Raw genomic sequence first — 16,182 nt, 5'->3', positions numbered from 1 at the left:
CTTTTGTTTCCTTCGAATGCCTTGAAAGCAAATATTCTGCGTCCCCGGCTAAAAAAGTCTGAGATAGGGCCGGAAGACGCTCTGTCATAATCTCTGAATGAGATAAAAGTTGGAAAGGAGGAAAGACTGAGATAAAGAACAGAGAGAGGAAACACGAAGATACGGAGACACTGTGTTGGTTTGTGTGTGTGTGTGTGTGTGCGTGTGTGTGTGTGTGTGCGTGTGTGTGTGTGTGTGCGTGTGTGTGTGCGTGTGTGCACGCTGGAGGCTGTCTCTATCAAAACCTCTATTAAAACACTGCTATGCCCCTTGCGCTGCATCAGAATACATTAGAGTACATTAGAATACATTAGGGGATTTAAAAGCAAGAGTCGAGCTATTAATGCATCTGGACAGCAAAAGCCTCCATAATGATATGGGCGCTATATCCTCTCTACTCTCTCTCTCTCTCTCTCTCTCTCTCTCTATCTCCGTCCCGAGCTCACACGCCCCCACACATGCTCACATACGTAGCTGCAAAACAAACACGCCAAGCACACACGCTTCTGCTGCTCCGCCTGCTCGCGTGACGTCACGTGGGGAAGAGAAGATGAGCACCTGTCGAGCTGCATCTCTCTAGTCCCCCTCAGAGACTCACGGTACTGTACAGCCAGGGGAGACACACACACACACACACACACACACACAAAAGCTGAATAGAGGAGAGACAAGGCACAACAGGTTAGGCTGCAGGCGGATCTCATGGCATCTCCTGGGAGGTTTTTGATGCTCAGATGGGTTCAGCGGATGACAGACAGCGATGCCAGCCACCAGACGCACACACACACACACACACACACACACACACACACACACACACACACACACACACACAACTTCATGGGATGATAATAATGAGGTTACACTGCTCCTCTATCATCTCAGGTGGACGTCCAACTGCAGCTGTGCCATTAGCTCATCCAATCAGGGCTACGTGGGAGTAAGAAGTTAAGTCATCAGATCGGAGAAAACCAGAGAAGGGATTCGAGACAGGCAGACGGTGATATTATTAAAAAAACAGAATGAGAGCGAGAGAGACGTGAGAGGGAGGGACGCGATGGAAATAATTGCGGAGAGGTGATTAGAAACAGACGGATGGATAACGATCAGGGGTGCACGCAGAAGTAAGCAGAAGACATCGGATGAGGAAAGACTGGATTTAGACACAGAGGATTAAAAGATGGGAGGAACTCCGGAGGAGAGTGGAAGGGAGGGGGGTTGGGCAAACAGCAATCATCAGAGAAACATAACAGCTTTTCAAAGTTGTACAACCCTCCCAGTGAAACGTCACGCATTCACGCGCCCCCGTGCGCGCCAAAACTGAAATGAGCACATTCAAAAACAACAAACAGACCATCTGCCCACGCAGAGACAGACGGCAAAAGTCATATCCCCTCAGTTACTATGGCAGTGGCAGCAGTTCATAGCGTCATTACTGGGTTGCCATGGGCACTTTAATGGTGGCAATATCAGTTCATACCCCACCGCCCACCCCCTTGCTTTCTATAACTCTCTATTTGTGAGTTACCCTCGAGGCTGTGAGAGCTATAGGTTTGCTACGCAGCATTTAACTCTCTTGCCGTAACTCCAGGCGCCCATAAATACATCATTTCACACTGCCATGCTGTACTGTGCACACACTAACAAGCACGATTAAAAGCCTGGGTGTGGACGTGATTCACTCAGATGACACACATGTAGGGGCCAGAAAGTTTCTCAGCATCACACCGCAGAGGCAACAACAAGGAGGGGAGTAAGAGTGTCTGTGATTGGTTGCTCTTACCCGGATGAGCCGGTGGAGTCGGCCTCTGGATGTTCAGGGGCGGGGCAGCAAAACTGATGCAGCACGGTCTCGCTCCTGCAGGAGGGCAGATGAGAGAGGAGGAGAGGTAAGAAGGAGACAGATTTCAGGAAGGACAGGCATGTCATTCAGTCTTTATTGGCTGCTGCTGCTGCTGCTGCTGTTGTTTGCCTTGTTTTCATATTCCTCTTTATGTTTCTTTCTTAGTCCAACATCCCAGAGGATCCTGGAGAGAAGCTCTCATTAGACTCCTCTGGATTATTTCCATCGGTTCTGTTTACAATTTGGCACTGATCCCGGCGTAAATACCCTATGTAGGTCAATTCAAGGCTGAGAACGCTTAGGATGAGTGCGGGTATTTATATGTTTGTGCGCGCGGATGTGCTTATTTACGCCTCCATTTCATCAGATCTGCGGTGATTTAGCAGAATTCCCCAAACCCAATCTGGACAGATGGTTACTCAAGCTCCGCTTCCTGCTCCGTCTCCTCTTAAGTTTCGCCTCTCTCGTTTCACTCTCATACATTTTACATCTACATTCATATTTTAGGCATTTCGCTGGTGCTCTTATCTGGAACAATTTAGAAAAGAGAAAAAAGAAACAGGACAAAATATAAACCAAGACAGATCGTGTTTAAACTGCTGCACATATCGACCCTTTGACCTCCTGGATTGCAGGACTCCTTCCACCACCAGAGACATAAAAACGGGCATGAATACGACTTTAGAATATGTCTGCCAGGTCTATTTTTTTCTAAGGACTGCGGGTCACACGGGGTTCTTCAACAATGAGCTGAAAGCATTCAGTTGACAGTGAGTTTCTTGGCTACGCTACAGTAAGTCTTCTGACCTGGGCCCAGCATATTGCTTGTGACACAGACCCACAGTGACAGGCAGTCAGGGTCGGCGCGAGACTCACTGTGACAGTCCGAGCTATAAAAAGCAACTTTTTTCACAGCAACTTCCACAGACTTAAAGGCACAATGATGTTTTTTTATTTCTTTAAAGACCTCCAATCAGCGCTCCTCACAGTTGGCTCCGATGAATAATACTCCTCCATCTGTTGTAACACCTACGTCACCACCGACACCCCTCACACGGACGCAAACTAACTGTACATATGTGACTAATTTGTTGTCGTCTTTGGAGCCCCGGTACCCACGCTGAGTTTATGGACAGCATTTATTTACTCGCTTGTTTTTTCTTGCAGTAATTCTCTCAGTATACAAGCAAATGGTTTTCTTTTAAACTGCTCCCAGGGGTTACAAACATCTCTAAAACAATTACGTCAAATCCCAATATTCTCAATATCAGCGCGCACATTTGTCTTTGTTCGGCTTCCCTATCGCATCAATCAAACAGCGGGACCAGAATACCAGATAATAAATAAAGTGTTTTTTCCCCCCCTACAGGATACCTGCAGGTTAATATCATTCTCCATTTTATTACTTCATTACTTCCCCAATTTTTACCGTTCAGTCCCTTGATCTGCACAGGAAGCTTTCTCTTGTATGAAATGGATTTCTTTCTTCACTTCAGCTAATTGCCATCAGGGAATATCCATTGAAATGTAAAAACCCACGAGTTAATGTATCTCTTTAATCTAATCTCCTCTTTATCATACTCAAACTAATTGAACACCCATAAATCTGTGCAGTGAGTTCACCTTCATTGGAAGAAAAAAGTTCTGTCACATTATCATCAGTTTATTAGAGACACAATTCATCGGTCAGGTGTCAGATCCACAATCTGACTGGGGTTGATATTCGCACTGAAGCCACAGGCTGTGACAACTCATTAGAGGGAGCCAAATCTCAAACACCTCAGACAATTACATCAACAATAAGTACCATCCTTAAAAGGAGAGCCATTGTCTGTATTTGTTCTTTCCTTCAGTGTTTTATTTAGATTCTCGTGCATGTAAAAGATCTCAAAAGGTCAAAGTCTGCACCAACAGAAGCTCCTCTCTCCCACAGAAAAACACTGCTCCTGAAGCGCTTCATCGGTAGTCCCGCCTACAAATGCGTGACATTGTGACATCACACTATGTAGGTGTTTTTTGAGCACTAAAGCATGTGAACTCATTCTAGTAGTAAGCCAAAATAAAAAAAAATGAGCATGTCTCCTGGAATAGTTTTCCATTTGGCAAATATGCGTCTTCGTATCCTTGCAGAGATTCAGCTGCTAAGATTCACAGCATGTCTTGTGTCTGTGTGTTAATAATGAATCTACCGTCAGCGGGTCAGCTGAGCTTAGCATAAGTCAGGAAAAACCAAAGTGCACAGCCCAGCAGTTATGGTTTTAGGGGGGGGTTATGTGGAGTCTGGAGTAGATACTCCGGGGAAATTCATGGTATGGGCCAAAAACCCTCGGTACAACCACAACTTATTGTACACTTTTGCTCTGCAAGGATTTGACATAGGAGTTATCACTTGTTTTTTTCCCTGTCTTTATGCTAAGCTAAGCTAACGGGGGTGCATATAACTTTGTGATTTACAGAGAGATGTGAGAGTGGTTCCCATCCAATCTGGAAAGAGAAAACACAAATATTTTCCAAAATGTCAAACTATTGCTTTAAAATTAGACAAATCATATCACAATCTGCATTCACAATCCCCCACGGATGCATGCAGAAAAATGTTATCATTTATTTAAATTGATTTTCTTAGTTTAGCTAGTTAGTTAGTCCAATTAGTTATGTAATGTAAAATGTAGAAAGCTCTGAACTTGCAGAGCCATTTCGTGCTCACAGCCGGTATGTAAAAGCTAAATTATTTTGCCAGGTTGATACAAAACAGTCGAGCCCCAAGTACGAGGCCAGGCTCCTCGGGTCCCTCAGCACGCAAGCACACACACACACACACACACAACCACACACACTCTCAGTGGGTCCATCCATCTGTCTGTACAAGACAGGCACACAACGGACCATCCGCTCCCAACAACGCTTACAAAGAGAACAGGTGAATATTTTAACAGTACATTCCTCCTGCTGTCGACCCGTGTTCTCCCCGGATCTCTGTGCCCTGCCGTCCCTCACACCGCCCCTCTCCTCTGTCCTGTTTTGTAAGACTACTTAAATGCAATGCTCCTCATCAGCACCCAGTGGAGTATTGACATGCAACAAGAGCGGCTCCATTTGGACGTAAAACGCTGCCAGTACATTGTGTGCACCTGCCACTGAGCCACAGGATGCCACAGCCTGTCCCTCTGTTGTCCAACCTTTCTATTTGTCTGCCAGTAACGACAGACAAACTGTTGAGACAGCTACCTCATATGCACCCTTTTTTTAAAATCTGTCCTCCCTGTTTTGGTCTCTCCCTCTACCTGTCTCACTCTCTGCTTACTGAACCCTTCCCTCCCTCTCTTTCCTGTTCTCTCATCACTACCTCCCCCTCCCCTGCTCCTCCTCTCTCCTTCCTCCTTTCACCCGTCCACTCCAATGTCAGCCTCGAGCTCCCTCCTCTAGACACCTCCGAGGGCTCCATCCAAGACGACGACCGAGCATGCATCCCTCTCTTTTTCCCCTTTCTATCATCTCTGCCATTTTCTCTCCTGAGAATGGCTGATTACCGTTCGCTCCATGGGCTAAGTGGGGCAGATAGGAGGCTCAGCTGGAGAGAGAGAGAGGGGGGGAGAGACAGAGATGGAGAATGAGCGGAGGAGAGGATCCTGTCTCTCCCCCCATAGGCCCATCCATGTGCATCGGCAGCACTTAAAACAACGCAGAGCGCACAAACACACTCACACAGCCCGCATGTCGTGTAGGGAAAGTGGGCTCTATATAAACATTCAAAGCATACATATGTATGCCTAAAAACATGCTGACACACTCCGACTACAGGAAAGGCAGAGGGCAGCAGAAGGCAGGAGGCAGCAGGCGGTGACAGGAAGGTGAATCTTATAAAAATGCAAGTGAAAGCCTGACCTGCCTGGAGGCCCCAGAGGCAAAGCTAGAAATTAGGTGTTAAGCTGCCAGTCCTATCCAGAAAGACTAAAAAAATCAATGAGCAGTTGTGGCTGTAAGGTTGCATTCAAGGACACACCGTCAGCACCTACAGGAACAAGAAGGCCATGTAATGAACCTCTCAGCCCACTCAGCCGCCCGATCAACTGGTGGACGGCCACGCAGCTTTTCAGAATGACAATGAGTTTACTGTAAAATCCTCCTCCCCAGTTGAACTCCTTTAAATTAAGAACCAGCCGCGTTGCACCGATTCACGTCAAATGGCGACAAATAGTTGCCGCAGGGCACAACTCAGGTTTCAGGCAGGGCTGAAAGAGCAACAGGCTCACACGCTCATGCGAACACACGCGAACACACACACGACTCAAGAGCAGGAAGTGTGCGCTGCAGGTGAATCATTCCCTGCGATTAATATCAACAACTCCTTTTTTTAATATATATCCCCCTTTCTGCACTCTTCTGCTCCTCTCAAAACCTCCTCTGTTCTGTGTTGCTCCTCTCAGTGGGGGTGGAGTCCCAGAGAGACCAATCAGGACTCCTGCCGGGATACAACTTATGAACACACACACACACACACAAAGCCACAAAATGAGAGAGAAAGATGGGTTTCCTCTCATTACTGTTGGTGATGTGCTGATCTACTATGAGGCTCCGGTTCCAAGCACGGGGTGTGTGTGTGTGTGTGTGTGTGTGTGTGACTCTGTGCACGTGTGTCTCATCTAACACAGCAACATCAGAGGCCCACAGGTCCCGTGAGAGTTCCCAGATCCCGTGCTGTAATTAACAGAGGATCCAGCAGCAGCAGCAGCAGCGCGGACAGCGACTCTCTGTCTCATCACCGCACGTGAAGCTGCTTATCTGACATTGACCGCTGTGCTGTTTGTTGCACACACACACACACACACACACACACACACACACACACGCGTAAAGGCCTACAGCTGTTTGTTACGTAATGATCCAGTGATCGTGATCCAGTTTCTCATTTAAATAATCCACCTTCTTCCTCTGCTGGCACAGTCTTCAGCCGACACACACAGCTGAAAATTGGAAATGTGCAGGCGCCTTCTTCATTAATTAAACACCTCTCAATCTGCAGGGCGCGCGCGCGCGTGCACTTGCGCAATTATACAGTTTTTAGACGGATGCTACAGAAATATTGTGGAGGATTGAAAGCAGTCTACTACAACCAAGGTAAGGGATTTATTCAGGCGTGGGTCGATACTGCAACAGGAACCAGAGACGGTTTTAAAAAATGCAGAAACCTTCTGAGGAGACTAACACGTATATTCTCTGTTGGACTATTTTAAAACACTCATATGCAAACATCCATATAACCCTCTACTCACTCGGATTTCCTAGACAGGGCCAGGGACCGACACAGGGTTGTGGGGGTCATCGGAACCAAAGAGCGGCAGCTGTGGCAACTTGCCCCGTGTTCTGGGTCACTTTCCACCGGGGAAACCGTGGATGGGTCGGCCGGGACCAGCTGCATGTCCCCCGGATCCATAGTTTGAGAAGGCGACTCCTCGACCACAGGAGCCGCTTCGACCTGTGCTGGAGCAGACGCATGGTCCGGCAGAGACCCCGCACCAGTCTTGAGCTGGGGGTCCTGAGGGTGGTGGTGGAGGAGAAGGCAGCTGGGGTCGGGGTGATGGTGATGGTGGTGATGGTAAGCATGATGCTGTTGTACCCTGACGTCCCGCAGGTGCCTGTTCTCGCCGATGAGCTCGTCCACCCGCCGGTCCAGCTCCTCTATCCGGGAGCGCTGCGTCTGGATGAGACTCTGCTGGTTCTGGACGATGGTGGTGAGCTCTCGCAGGTACAGAATCGCCTGCACAGGGTTTTCCAGCAGGCTGGAGCTCATCATACTCAGGACAAGAGGGGGGAGAGAAGGAGAAGAAAAAAAAGAAGCTGGACTGACGGATGGAGGGCAGAGGAGATGCAAAATATCCGTGAGTGCGGATGAGAAGGTGAAATGTCCTTCCAGCTCTCCGCTTGTTGGTTCTGCTCGGTTGTGGACGAGGCTGCACCGACCGAGCTACCCTCCGCTTCTCGGCCGTTTCCCTCCCTCCCTCTGTCTCTATCTCCCACTGCGCTGAGTGGTGCTGATGAGAGGAGCCAGATCCAGATGTGACAGGAGGGAGGAGGGGAGGAGAGGCGCTGGAGGACGGATGCGTCATTACGCACATGCACGGGGGAAACTACAGAGCAAGCACGCGCCCTATAGGCTGCTCAAGGAGATTCAACATCTGAGCAGCAGTCCTGTGTCTGCCTGAGTACATAGGACATCTAAAAATATATTTATGTTGTAACATCTAGAAATATCTTACCCTTCCTTCAAGTGTTATTATAGCCCGCCAGAATAATTAAAGATTATTTGTAAACTAATACATAAAGAGTAATAGTAATAGGTTAATAATGATGATGATAATAATAATAATAAGAAGAAGAAGAAGAAGAAGAAGAAGAAGAAGAAGAAGATAAGGAAAAAGAAGAAAAAGAAGAAACTTTTTTACATGTACGCAAGACTGAAACTCCCGAGATCATAAATAAATAAATACATGAAAAAATAATAGCCTATATAAAATAAAAATAAAATAAATACAAAATAAATAAATAAAAAGGGGAATAAATAAAAAAAACCTCTATTTATTTATTCATCTATTTATTTCTTTATTAATTTCTGTTTTGGGCTCAAATTTGGCTGTTTAACACATGAAATGATATATAAAGCCAAATCACGTCAAGGTCCATTCAATAGCTGCTCTGGAGCTTTCGTTTCTTGTAGTACATTTTATCTCTGCAAATTGAGTTACTGAGTTGCCATCAATGACAAATAAAATAAATTGTAGAAAAATATAATTTACTATGAATACTAATAATGATCAATTTTCTTTTGAAGAATGCTGCTTTGAATTTATAGTCTTGTCATAAAATATAAATGTCTCACTTCATTGAGTTGGAAATTACAAATGTCCGAGCGAACATGAAGGCAACACTACAAATATGGCGTGGTCACATGACACGGGGATGCGGAAGTACGGAACCGTTGTTTTGCTAACCAGTAGCTCAGATGCTAGCACCTATAGCCGACTTAATTCTTATAATAACTGTCATATAACCGTTAACAAGTAAACAACACCCATGGTCAGGTGAGAGAAATGTTTCCAAGCGACGACGTTTCGCAGTTTAACGTGTCGTTAAACGGATATTGTTGGATTTAAGGCTCGCGGCGATGCTTTCTTTAGCACGGATACACTGTCATATTATTTCTTTTGGAATATATATGGTTGTTAACAGCCATAGTGTGTGCTTTTTCCCTGTTCATGTCAACCATATACAGCCGCAGGGATCGACCGGAGCTGGTGTAAAACCGAATATAACATAGCATTGGAATGAGTTAGTGTGGATGTATATTGCGACGTTGTCATGTGAGAGTCAGATGAGGTCGAGAAGTGTGTATTTGTAAGGAGGTCAGAGTTTAAACAACGATAAAGGTCTATAGATAACAACTACTTTTAGTGGTGTTGAATCTGAAAACTACCACTGTGAAAGATTTGGCCGTTTCATTTACCAGAATAATACACCGATGTCGTTATTAGGAAGGAAGGATGTCAGTAACACACAGCCTTGTCCTTGATCATAAACTTTGCTCTTTGTTGTTGTATGTAGGATGACGCAGAAGCACTGCCTGGAGGGCCAGGTGTACTCAGTGCCTCTCATCCAGCCAGACCTGAGGAGAGAGGAGGCTGTCCATCAGATAGCAGATGCATTACTCTACCTTGAGACCATCTCTACGGATATTTTCAAAAGGTTAGCCCAGACACACACACACACACACACACACAGACACACTCACACACACAATAGCTAGTGATATGGACTTAAAGCCACAATGAAAACCAAGGATTTGTTGAAATTAACAATAGCATGTGTGTGTCATGGTTTCCCCATGATATGCAAATGACAGACTACAGGATTTTGCGTCAGAGGATTTGTCATTTATGGATTAAATGATATTGAATTGTATGTTAACATCACGCCCAACATGTCACCCGTCTCGGATGAGTAGCGCTAAAAGGATTTGTTGGATTAGTCTCTCAAAAGAAAGTTAAATTCAATCGGTTATTGTGATAATCAGTGAAATGTTTTCTTTTTAGTGGTTGCGTCTTCAGAAATTCTAGGTTTTTGGTCGCATTGTTCCATGTTGTTGGTTGATGGTATTGATTAATCATTCTTTCATTTCTGATCAAGTCAAAAAAAGTCAAATGCTTACGAGTACAAGAGGGTTTTTTTCCCCCATAAGGTAGTATCACATAACAACAAACATCACCGAGTTTGTTGGAATCAGCATCTTTCATGTATTTATCAACAGAAAAATATATGTTTTGTCTTTAAATTATGGATTCCGTAGTCTAATACATGAGGAATTCATATTCTCAGGCCACATTTTATGCCACTTGTATGCCACATCTTTTGAAAGGTGATGCGTTAGTAATTCGATAGTTTGTTTCTTTCCTTCTCGGGATTCAGCTCCCTGCTGCAGAGTGCATGTATCAAAGAAAAGTGAACAATAGAATCTCAGGTGATGCACCCAGCTATATTGGATTGTGTGTGTGTGTGTGTTTGTGTTGCTTCCAGGGTGTCTGACAGTGTAGAGAAGAACCGCTGCCAGCTGCAAAGCATCACTGACCGGATCAGACTGGCTCAGGCCCGTGTCGACAAGATCAAAGGCAGTAAGAAGGCCACCAAGGTAACACAGCACCACCACCTTTGGAAGCAGCATTACATATTGCACCAATGATACACAGTGAGATCACTGAAGACAATAATTAGCCCTGTGTCTGTCCGTTACATCAGCTCCTCTCTGTGTTTAAAGGTTTTCTCCAGTGCCAAGTACCCGGCCCCAGATCGACTTCAGGATTACTCGTCTATCTTTACCGAGGCAACGGACCCCTCCTCGCAAACCCGCCCTCGACACAGGATACAGAATAAACTGCGGCCCTTTGATGAGAAGGCCTTGCAGGTAAGATGAATGCGTTAAAATGTTGACGACGCGGGGATTTCTGACGTGCGATGCCTCCAATTATGCAACAAATAAAAAAACTGGTTCCACAAAGTGTTCTGCAACGAATGTCTCGAAGCCCACAAGCCATAGTGCTGTAGCTAAGATAAAACGGAAGAAAGCGTGTGCTCGTCTGATGGTGTCGAGGCCTCTTTATACAGATGACGCTGCTAAAACTGCGGGTACAAACAGGGATAAAAGAGGCATGATTAATTTTCCATTTACATGGCTTTTATCTTGGTGCTGAGGAACTGCGACGCAGCTCTCACTGCGGTCATCAAAGGACACAAGGGGGCTCGGAGCTAAAGTCACGACTCCTCACGTTAACGCAGACTGTAGTGGCGAACTCCCATGACCTAAGAGAACCTGCCATGGCGTGGACAGAATCCACCTTGCACCTCCAGAATCCAAGGTCTTCTTTCCAGCGCTCTGAGATGTGATTTTCCCGGAGAGGATGAGCAGTGTGACCTCGATAATTGGAATATGCTCTCCGGCCCCCCCCTTTTTTTTTTTATATTAATAGAAACCAGCTCTTCTTTCTGTCGCTGTGGTGTCAACATTGATGGAGAGGGAAAAAAAATCTATATCCAAACCTTTATGAGCACTGAGTTGTGGCTGAAAGAATGAAATCACTGATAGAAGGAAGAGTGAGCATCTGGGGCTCACCCTTGGGGGCAGGGTGAAAAGCACAGATATCTAGAGGGAGCTGGAAGTGGAAGTGCTCTCTCCTGCATGTCCGAAAGGAGTCAACTGAGGTGATGAGAGCATCTCCTTGATGTCTCCCCTGAGGAGGTATGACGTATCCTGTCTGACCAGGAATCGCCTCGGGCTCCTTCAAGAAGAGCAGGATGTGGTGGCCGGAGAGGACACCTGCGCCGCTTTTCTCAGCCTTACTCGACCCAGACATGGATTAGTTTAAAAAGATAGATGACTCTTTATTTTGATTTAAATAATTATTTGCATTAAAGTAGGTTTTTTTTTTTAGAACTGCAATGATTAATTGATTAGTGGTCAACTATTTTGAGTGTGTTTGAGAAAAAAAAATCCAAATTCTTTGATTCCAGCTTCTTAAACTCAATATTTTCTGGGTTTTTTTGATCGTCTGTGAGGGACTGAATATCTTTGGGTTGTGGACAAAACAAGACATCGGATGACTTCATATTGGGCTTTGGAAACACTGATCCTACACCAAAAAACGATCAAGAAAATCAAGGAAAATAATCGACAGATGAAGTGGTGATAGATGATAACGAATAGTTAGCTGCAGCCTTCATAGTATTTGCATTTTTACTTCAAACTGCACAGAATAGATGCAGATGTTTTGGAAGCGAGGTGGTTTTAGCCATGATAATCACCGTTGCGCCAGGTTTTTTTGTTCTGATACAAAATCTTAGAATGTTAAACCAAAGCCTGACCAAAAAGTATTTTAAATTAATGTTTGACCTGATCTGGACACAATGTACCTCTCACGACAAATAACATTTGAGTGAAAACATGACACAACGTGATATATATATATATATATATATATATATATATATATAGATATATATATATATATATATATATATATATATATATATATATATATATATACATACATATATACCTACATACACATATATACACACACATATATAGATATATATATATATATATATATATATATATATATATACATATATATATGTGTATGTATGTGTGTTTTGGGCCTTTTCGTGACTTTATTAGATAGGACATCTTCGAGAAATGACAGGCAACAGGATGACAGTGAGGGCGTAGTGACATGCAACATAGAGCCACAGGACGGATTTGAATCCTGGGCCGCTACAGAAAGGACGCAGCCTGTGTTTATAGGGCGCACGCTATATTCAACTGAGCTGCTAGGTTGCCCCACAGGCCTGTTATAACATAGGACTTACATCCAGCCTGCTCAACTACTTATTTTTAGAGGGGCCAGATTAGAAATAAAAACAAAACGTAGGCACTGATGGGCCACGCATTTACATTCCCTATGTCTAACTGAAAAGCATATCATTTGTGATGTGTGTGTAGTATGTGTGGAAACAATGCACCTTTTTCATCTTAGAGGTAGGTTTTCTGTTTTGTCATCCTGGGTTAAAACTTTTCACTGTAATGAGAGTTTTTCTATGCTTGGATACAGACATAACTAATGAATGGACTAATGAGCTCACAGGTAAAATGATCAAAGGGCCGGAATGAGGCTGTTTAAAGGGCCACGTTCGGCCCACGGACCACCAGTTGAACAAGTCTGCTTTAGGTGTTTGTGTTACTATTTGCGCTGTGCCTCTTGAATTTTTTGTTGTTATGGAAACTTATCATCTCTCTTTCGTGAACAGCTGTTTTCTCATGATTAGCAGCGTGCTTGTTAAAAACATATATCACTCAACCGACACTGATGAGCTTTCATCCACATCAGTCTCAATTTTTTCACACCTCTGAGATAATTAACCAACTGGCATCCACTTAATTAAATGTTACATTGGCTATAATGGGCACCGTGACATTTAGAAAAACTTTTGGACAGAATATTCATCAGGCCGGGGCAGGTTTCAAGATGTGGCAGAGGAGATCACGACATCCCAATTTTATTTTAGCTCGTCTTTTTTTTTTTTTTTCTTCTCCAAAGTTGATGAAAACCACGGACGTGTCGGAAAGTTCAACGTGTTTTTTTGTGTGTTTTTTTTGTGTGTGAGACTCTGCATAAGCTCCTGCATTATTGATAGAGAACACCACAGTTTTTACGTTACCATCTTTGGGAACCTTACAAAAAACGGCATATTTTGTGTGTGCGCCTCTTTGTATTTGTCAGAGAGAGAGAGAGAAAAAAAATGAAAACATTGCAAGCAATTTTCTCCTGTGCAGAAATGCATTATTCAATATCCCCCAGAAGCAATATCCCTGACCATATAATTCGGCATGGCAGACAGTGTTTGCGTGCGTGTGCCCGCGTGCCTGCATCCGCCGGGCCACTTTCGGCTGCGTTTGTGATGTGCGTAATTCAAGAATTAAGTTGACGTTTTCCAGATCTCCCTCTCACTCAACGTCTGCTTGTCTTTTTTTCAGGAGAAGTTGATGTATTTCCCCGTGTGTGTGAGCAATAAGAAGAGGTCTGAGGATGAGACGGAGGAGGGGCTGGGCAGCCTGCCACGCAACATCTCATCTGTCAGCTCCCTGTTGCTCTTTAATACTACCGAGAACCTGTGAGTCCACACGCACACAAATAGACACAGATGCTCACTGTAAACACAGATTATATTGAAATCTTCTCTTCATGTCTTTGGATTTGTGTTTTCATAGATACAAGAAGTACGTGTTCCTTGATCCACTGGCGGGAGCAGTGACAAAAACACACACAACACTAGAGACCGAGAAAGAAGAGAAGCCGTTTGACGCACCGCTGTCCATCACCAAGAGAGAGCAACTGGAGAGACAGGTGCCTCACGCTCTTCGCCAACCGAAGCACATTAATAATATGACTATTCTTAATATGTAGGAATAGTAATGATACATTAAGTGATTAATCTTGATAATATTTTGTCTCTTAACAGACGGCAGAGTCGTATTTCTACGTGCCGGACCTGGGCCAGGTACCCGAGATCGATGTGCCCTCATACCTGCCCGACCTGCCGGGCATCGCAGACGACCTGTCCTACAGTGCAGACCTCGGGCCTGGCTTTGCCCCGTCAGGACCAACACACAACATCCCTGAGCTGCCCTCTTTCTCTGAGGAGAGCAATTTACCTGGTACACACACACACACACACTTTCCACTGTCTTATTGTGGTTTATGTTGTTTTGTCTGTGAGCTGACTTTTTCGCATCTTCTTTTCAGGTCCTCAGCTCCAACCTAATGTTCCACCTCCCCCACCACCTCCTCCTCCCCCTCCTGAGCCCGCCCTCGCCCCCGCCACTCCTGCAGGAGCTCCCCCTCCTCCGCCTCCTCCGCCTCCTCCTCCTGCTGACAGCCCCGCTGAAGCCTCTCGAACGCCAAGTTCAGGTTTGTCACGCATGCAACTCGAAATTCCCGCACTCATAACACATACTTGTAGGACTATGATCGAGTGTGACAGAGTGCTCCTCCCTTAATCAGATTGACCTAACTGACATTAATGGGCGTAATCGTACTGCCACCCTTGTCTCCCTTCTGACTGCAGCCCCTGTCGCTGGTGCTCCCAGCGAGGTGGTTCAGCCGTCGGACGGCCGCGCAAGTCTCCTGGAGTCCATCCGCAACGCCGGAGGCATCGGCAAAGCCAAGTTGCGCAACATCAAAGAGCGCAAGATGGAGAAGAAGAAACAGAAGGAGCAAGAGCAAGGTGTCAGATTGTTTGAGTGGAGATGTGGTTGTGAATTCATGTTTTATTAACTGCTACATGATGCAGCTTGAAGAAGGACGGGAAAGTCATGCAGTCGGAAGCAGCACGTGAGAACTCTGTAGTTAAATTTTTAGAGGGAGCTGCTGATACCGGCTAACGAGATCGAGTCCTGTTGCAGCGATGTGCAGCACAGGGAAGAGTTACTAATGAAATAATACTGACTGTAATTATTCACCAACTGCTTGTCTTCGTCTCTCAGCAGTGGGAGTTGCATCTAGTGGTGGAGACTTTATGTCCGATCTCTTCAATAAACTCGCCATGCGGCGGAAAGGTGAGGATCCTTTTTATAGATAGAGGGGATTTAAGGATACTGATGCAGGTGGTTGAACCTGCAGGCAGTAAATAAATGTGTTGTGTCCTCTCCGCAGGCATATCTGGTAAGGGTCCAGCAGGCGGGGAGTCAGGTGAAGCGCTTGCTGGTACCGGCGGTGCATTTGCCAGGATGTCAGATGTCATCCCACCACTTCCTGCCCCACATCCAACGGCAGACGATGATGACTGGGAGGCATAACGTGATGGAGAGTGAAGACTGCAAGCACTGATAATGAAAGCATTGGACATTGTTGGATAATTTTGTACACGAAGGACTTCTAATCACTCTATATTATAAAAATATATCCCACTAATATCATTTTTCACTGCATTGGTTGGTTTACCCAAATAAAACAAAACGCCACTAAAACTCAAATAACGAAACAATTTACTGATAATCATATTCATTTTAAATCATATTTTCATAAACATTCACGGAAATAATTTCACTAACACGTCCACATTAAATAAAAGTTGGGGTTTTTTTTCCCATTACATAACATTTTACGTCAAGTCCTTTAAATATTTAACATCACAAAGTGTGAATCAGTCACACGGGTGCCTCCGCCAGTGCCGCTTCAGTATTTATCATGCGCTGT

General features: G+C 44.9%; 2 protein-coding genes across 3 annotated transcripts in view; one reads left to right on the top strand and one right to left on the bottom strand.

The window, feature by feature from the left end:
- The window catches only part of iqsec3b (IQ motif and Sec7 domain ArfGEF 3b), a 35,955-nt gene extending 27,679 nt beyond the window's left edge, over positions 1-8,276 (bottom strand). Inside the window, exons 1-2 of one of the 2 annotated variants that reach the window (XM_030426641.1) lie at positions 7,156-8,276; positions 1,823-1,897 (exon numbers count right to left, since the gene is read on the bottom strand). In XM_030426641.1, coding sequence (XP_030282501.1) covers positions 1,823-1,897; positions 7,156-7,676 — 596 coding nt within the window. In that variant the 5' untranslated portion in view covers positions 7,677-8,276. The remainder of the gene's footprint in view (positions 1-1,822; positions 1,898-7,155) is intronic. The other variant, XM_030426642.1, reaches the window with a different exon arrangement.
- A 444-nt stretch (positions 8,277-8,720) lies between these two features.
- wash1 (WAS protein family homolog 1) lies at positions 8,721-16,078 on the top strand. Its single transcript, XM_030426644.1, has 11 exons — positions 8,721-8,961; positions 9,482-9,622; positions 10,451-10,562; positions 10,689-10,835; positions 13,962-14,098; positions 14,196-14,331; positions 14,447-14,642; positions 14,731-14,895; positions 15,053-15,211; positions 15,471-15,542; positions 15,640-16,078. The coding sequence occupies exons 1-11, from the start codon at positions 8,954-8,956 to the stop codon at positions 15,780-15,782; spliced, it is 1,416 nt and encodes a 471-aa protein (XP_030282504.1). The 5' UTR covers positions 8,721-8,953; the 3' UTR covers positions 15,783-16,078.
- Positions 16,079-16,182: the final 104 nt, after the last annotated feature.

Source organism: Sparus aurata, chromosome 8 (assembly GCF_900880675.1).
Source record: "Sparus aurata chromosome 8, fSpaAur1.1, whole genome shotgun sequence".
Lineage (NCBI taxonomy): Eukaryota > Metazoa > Chordata > Actinopteri > Spariformes > Sparidae > Sparus > Sparus aurata.
This window is presented reverse-complemented; position numbering and strand designations above follow the sequence as displayed.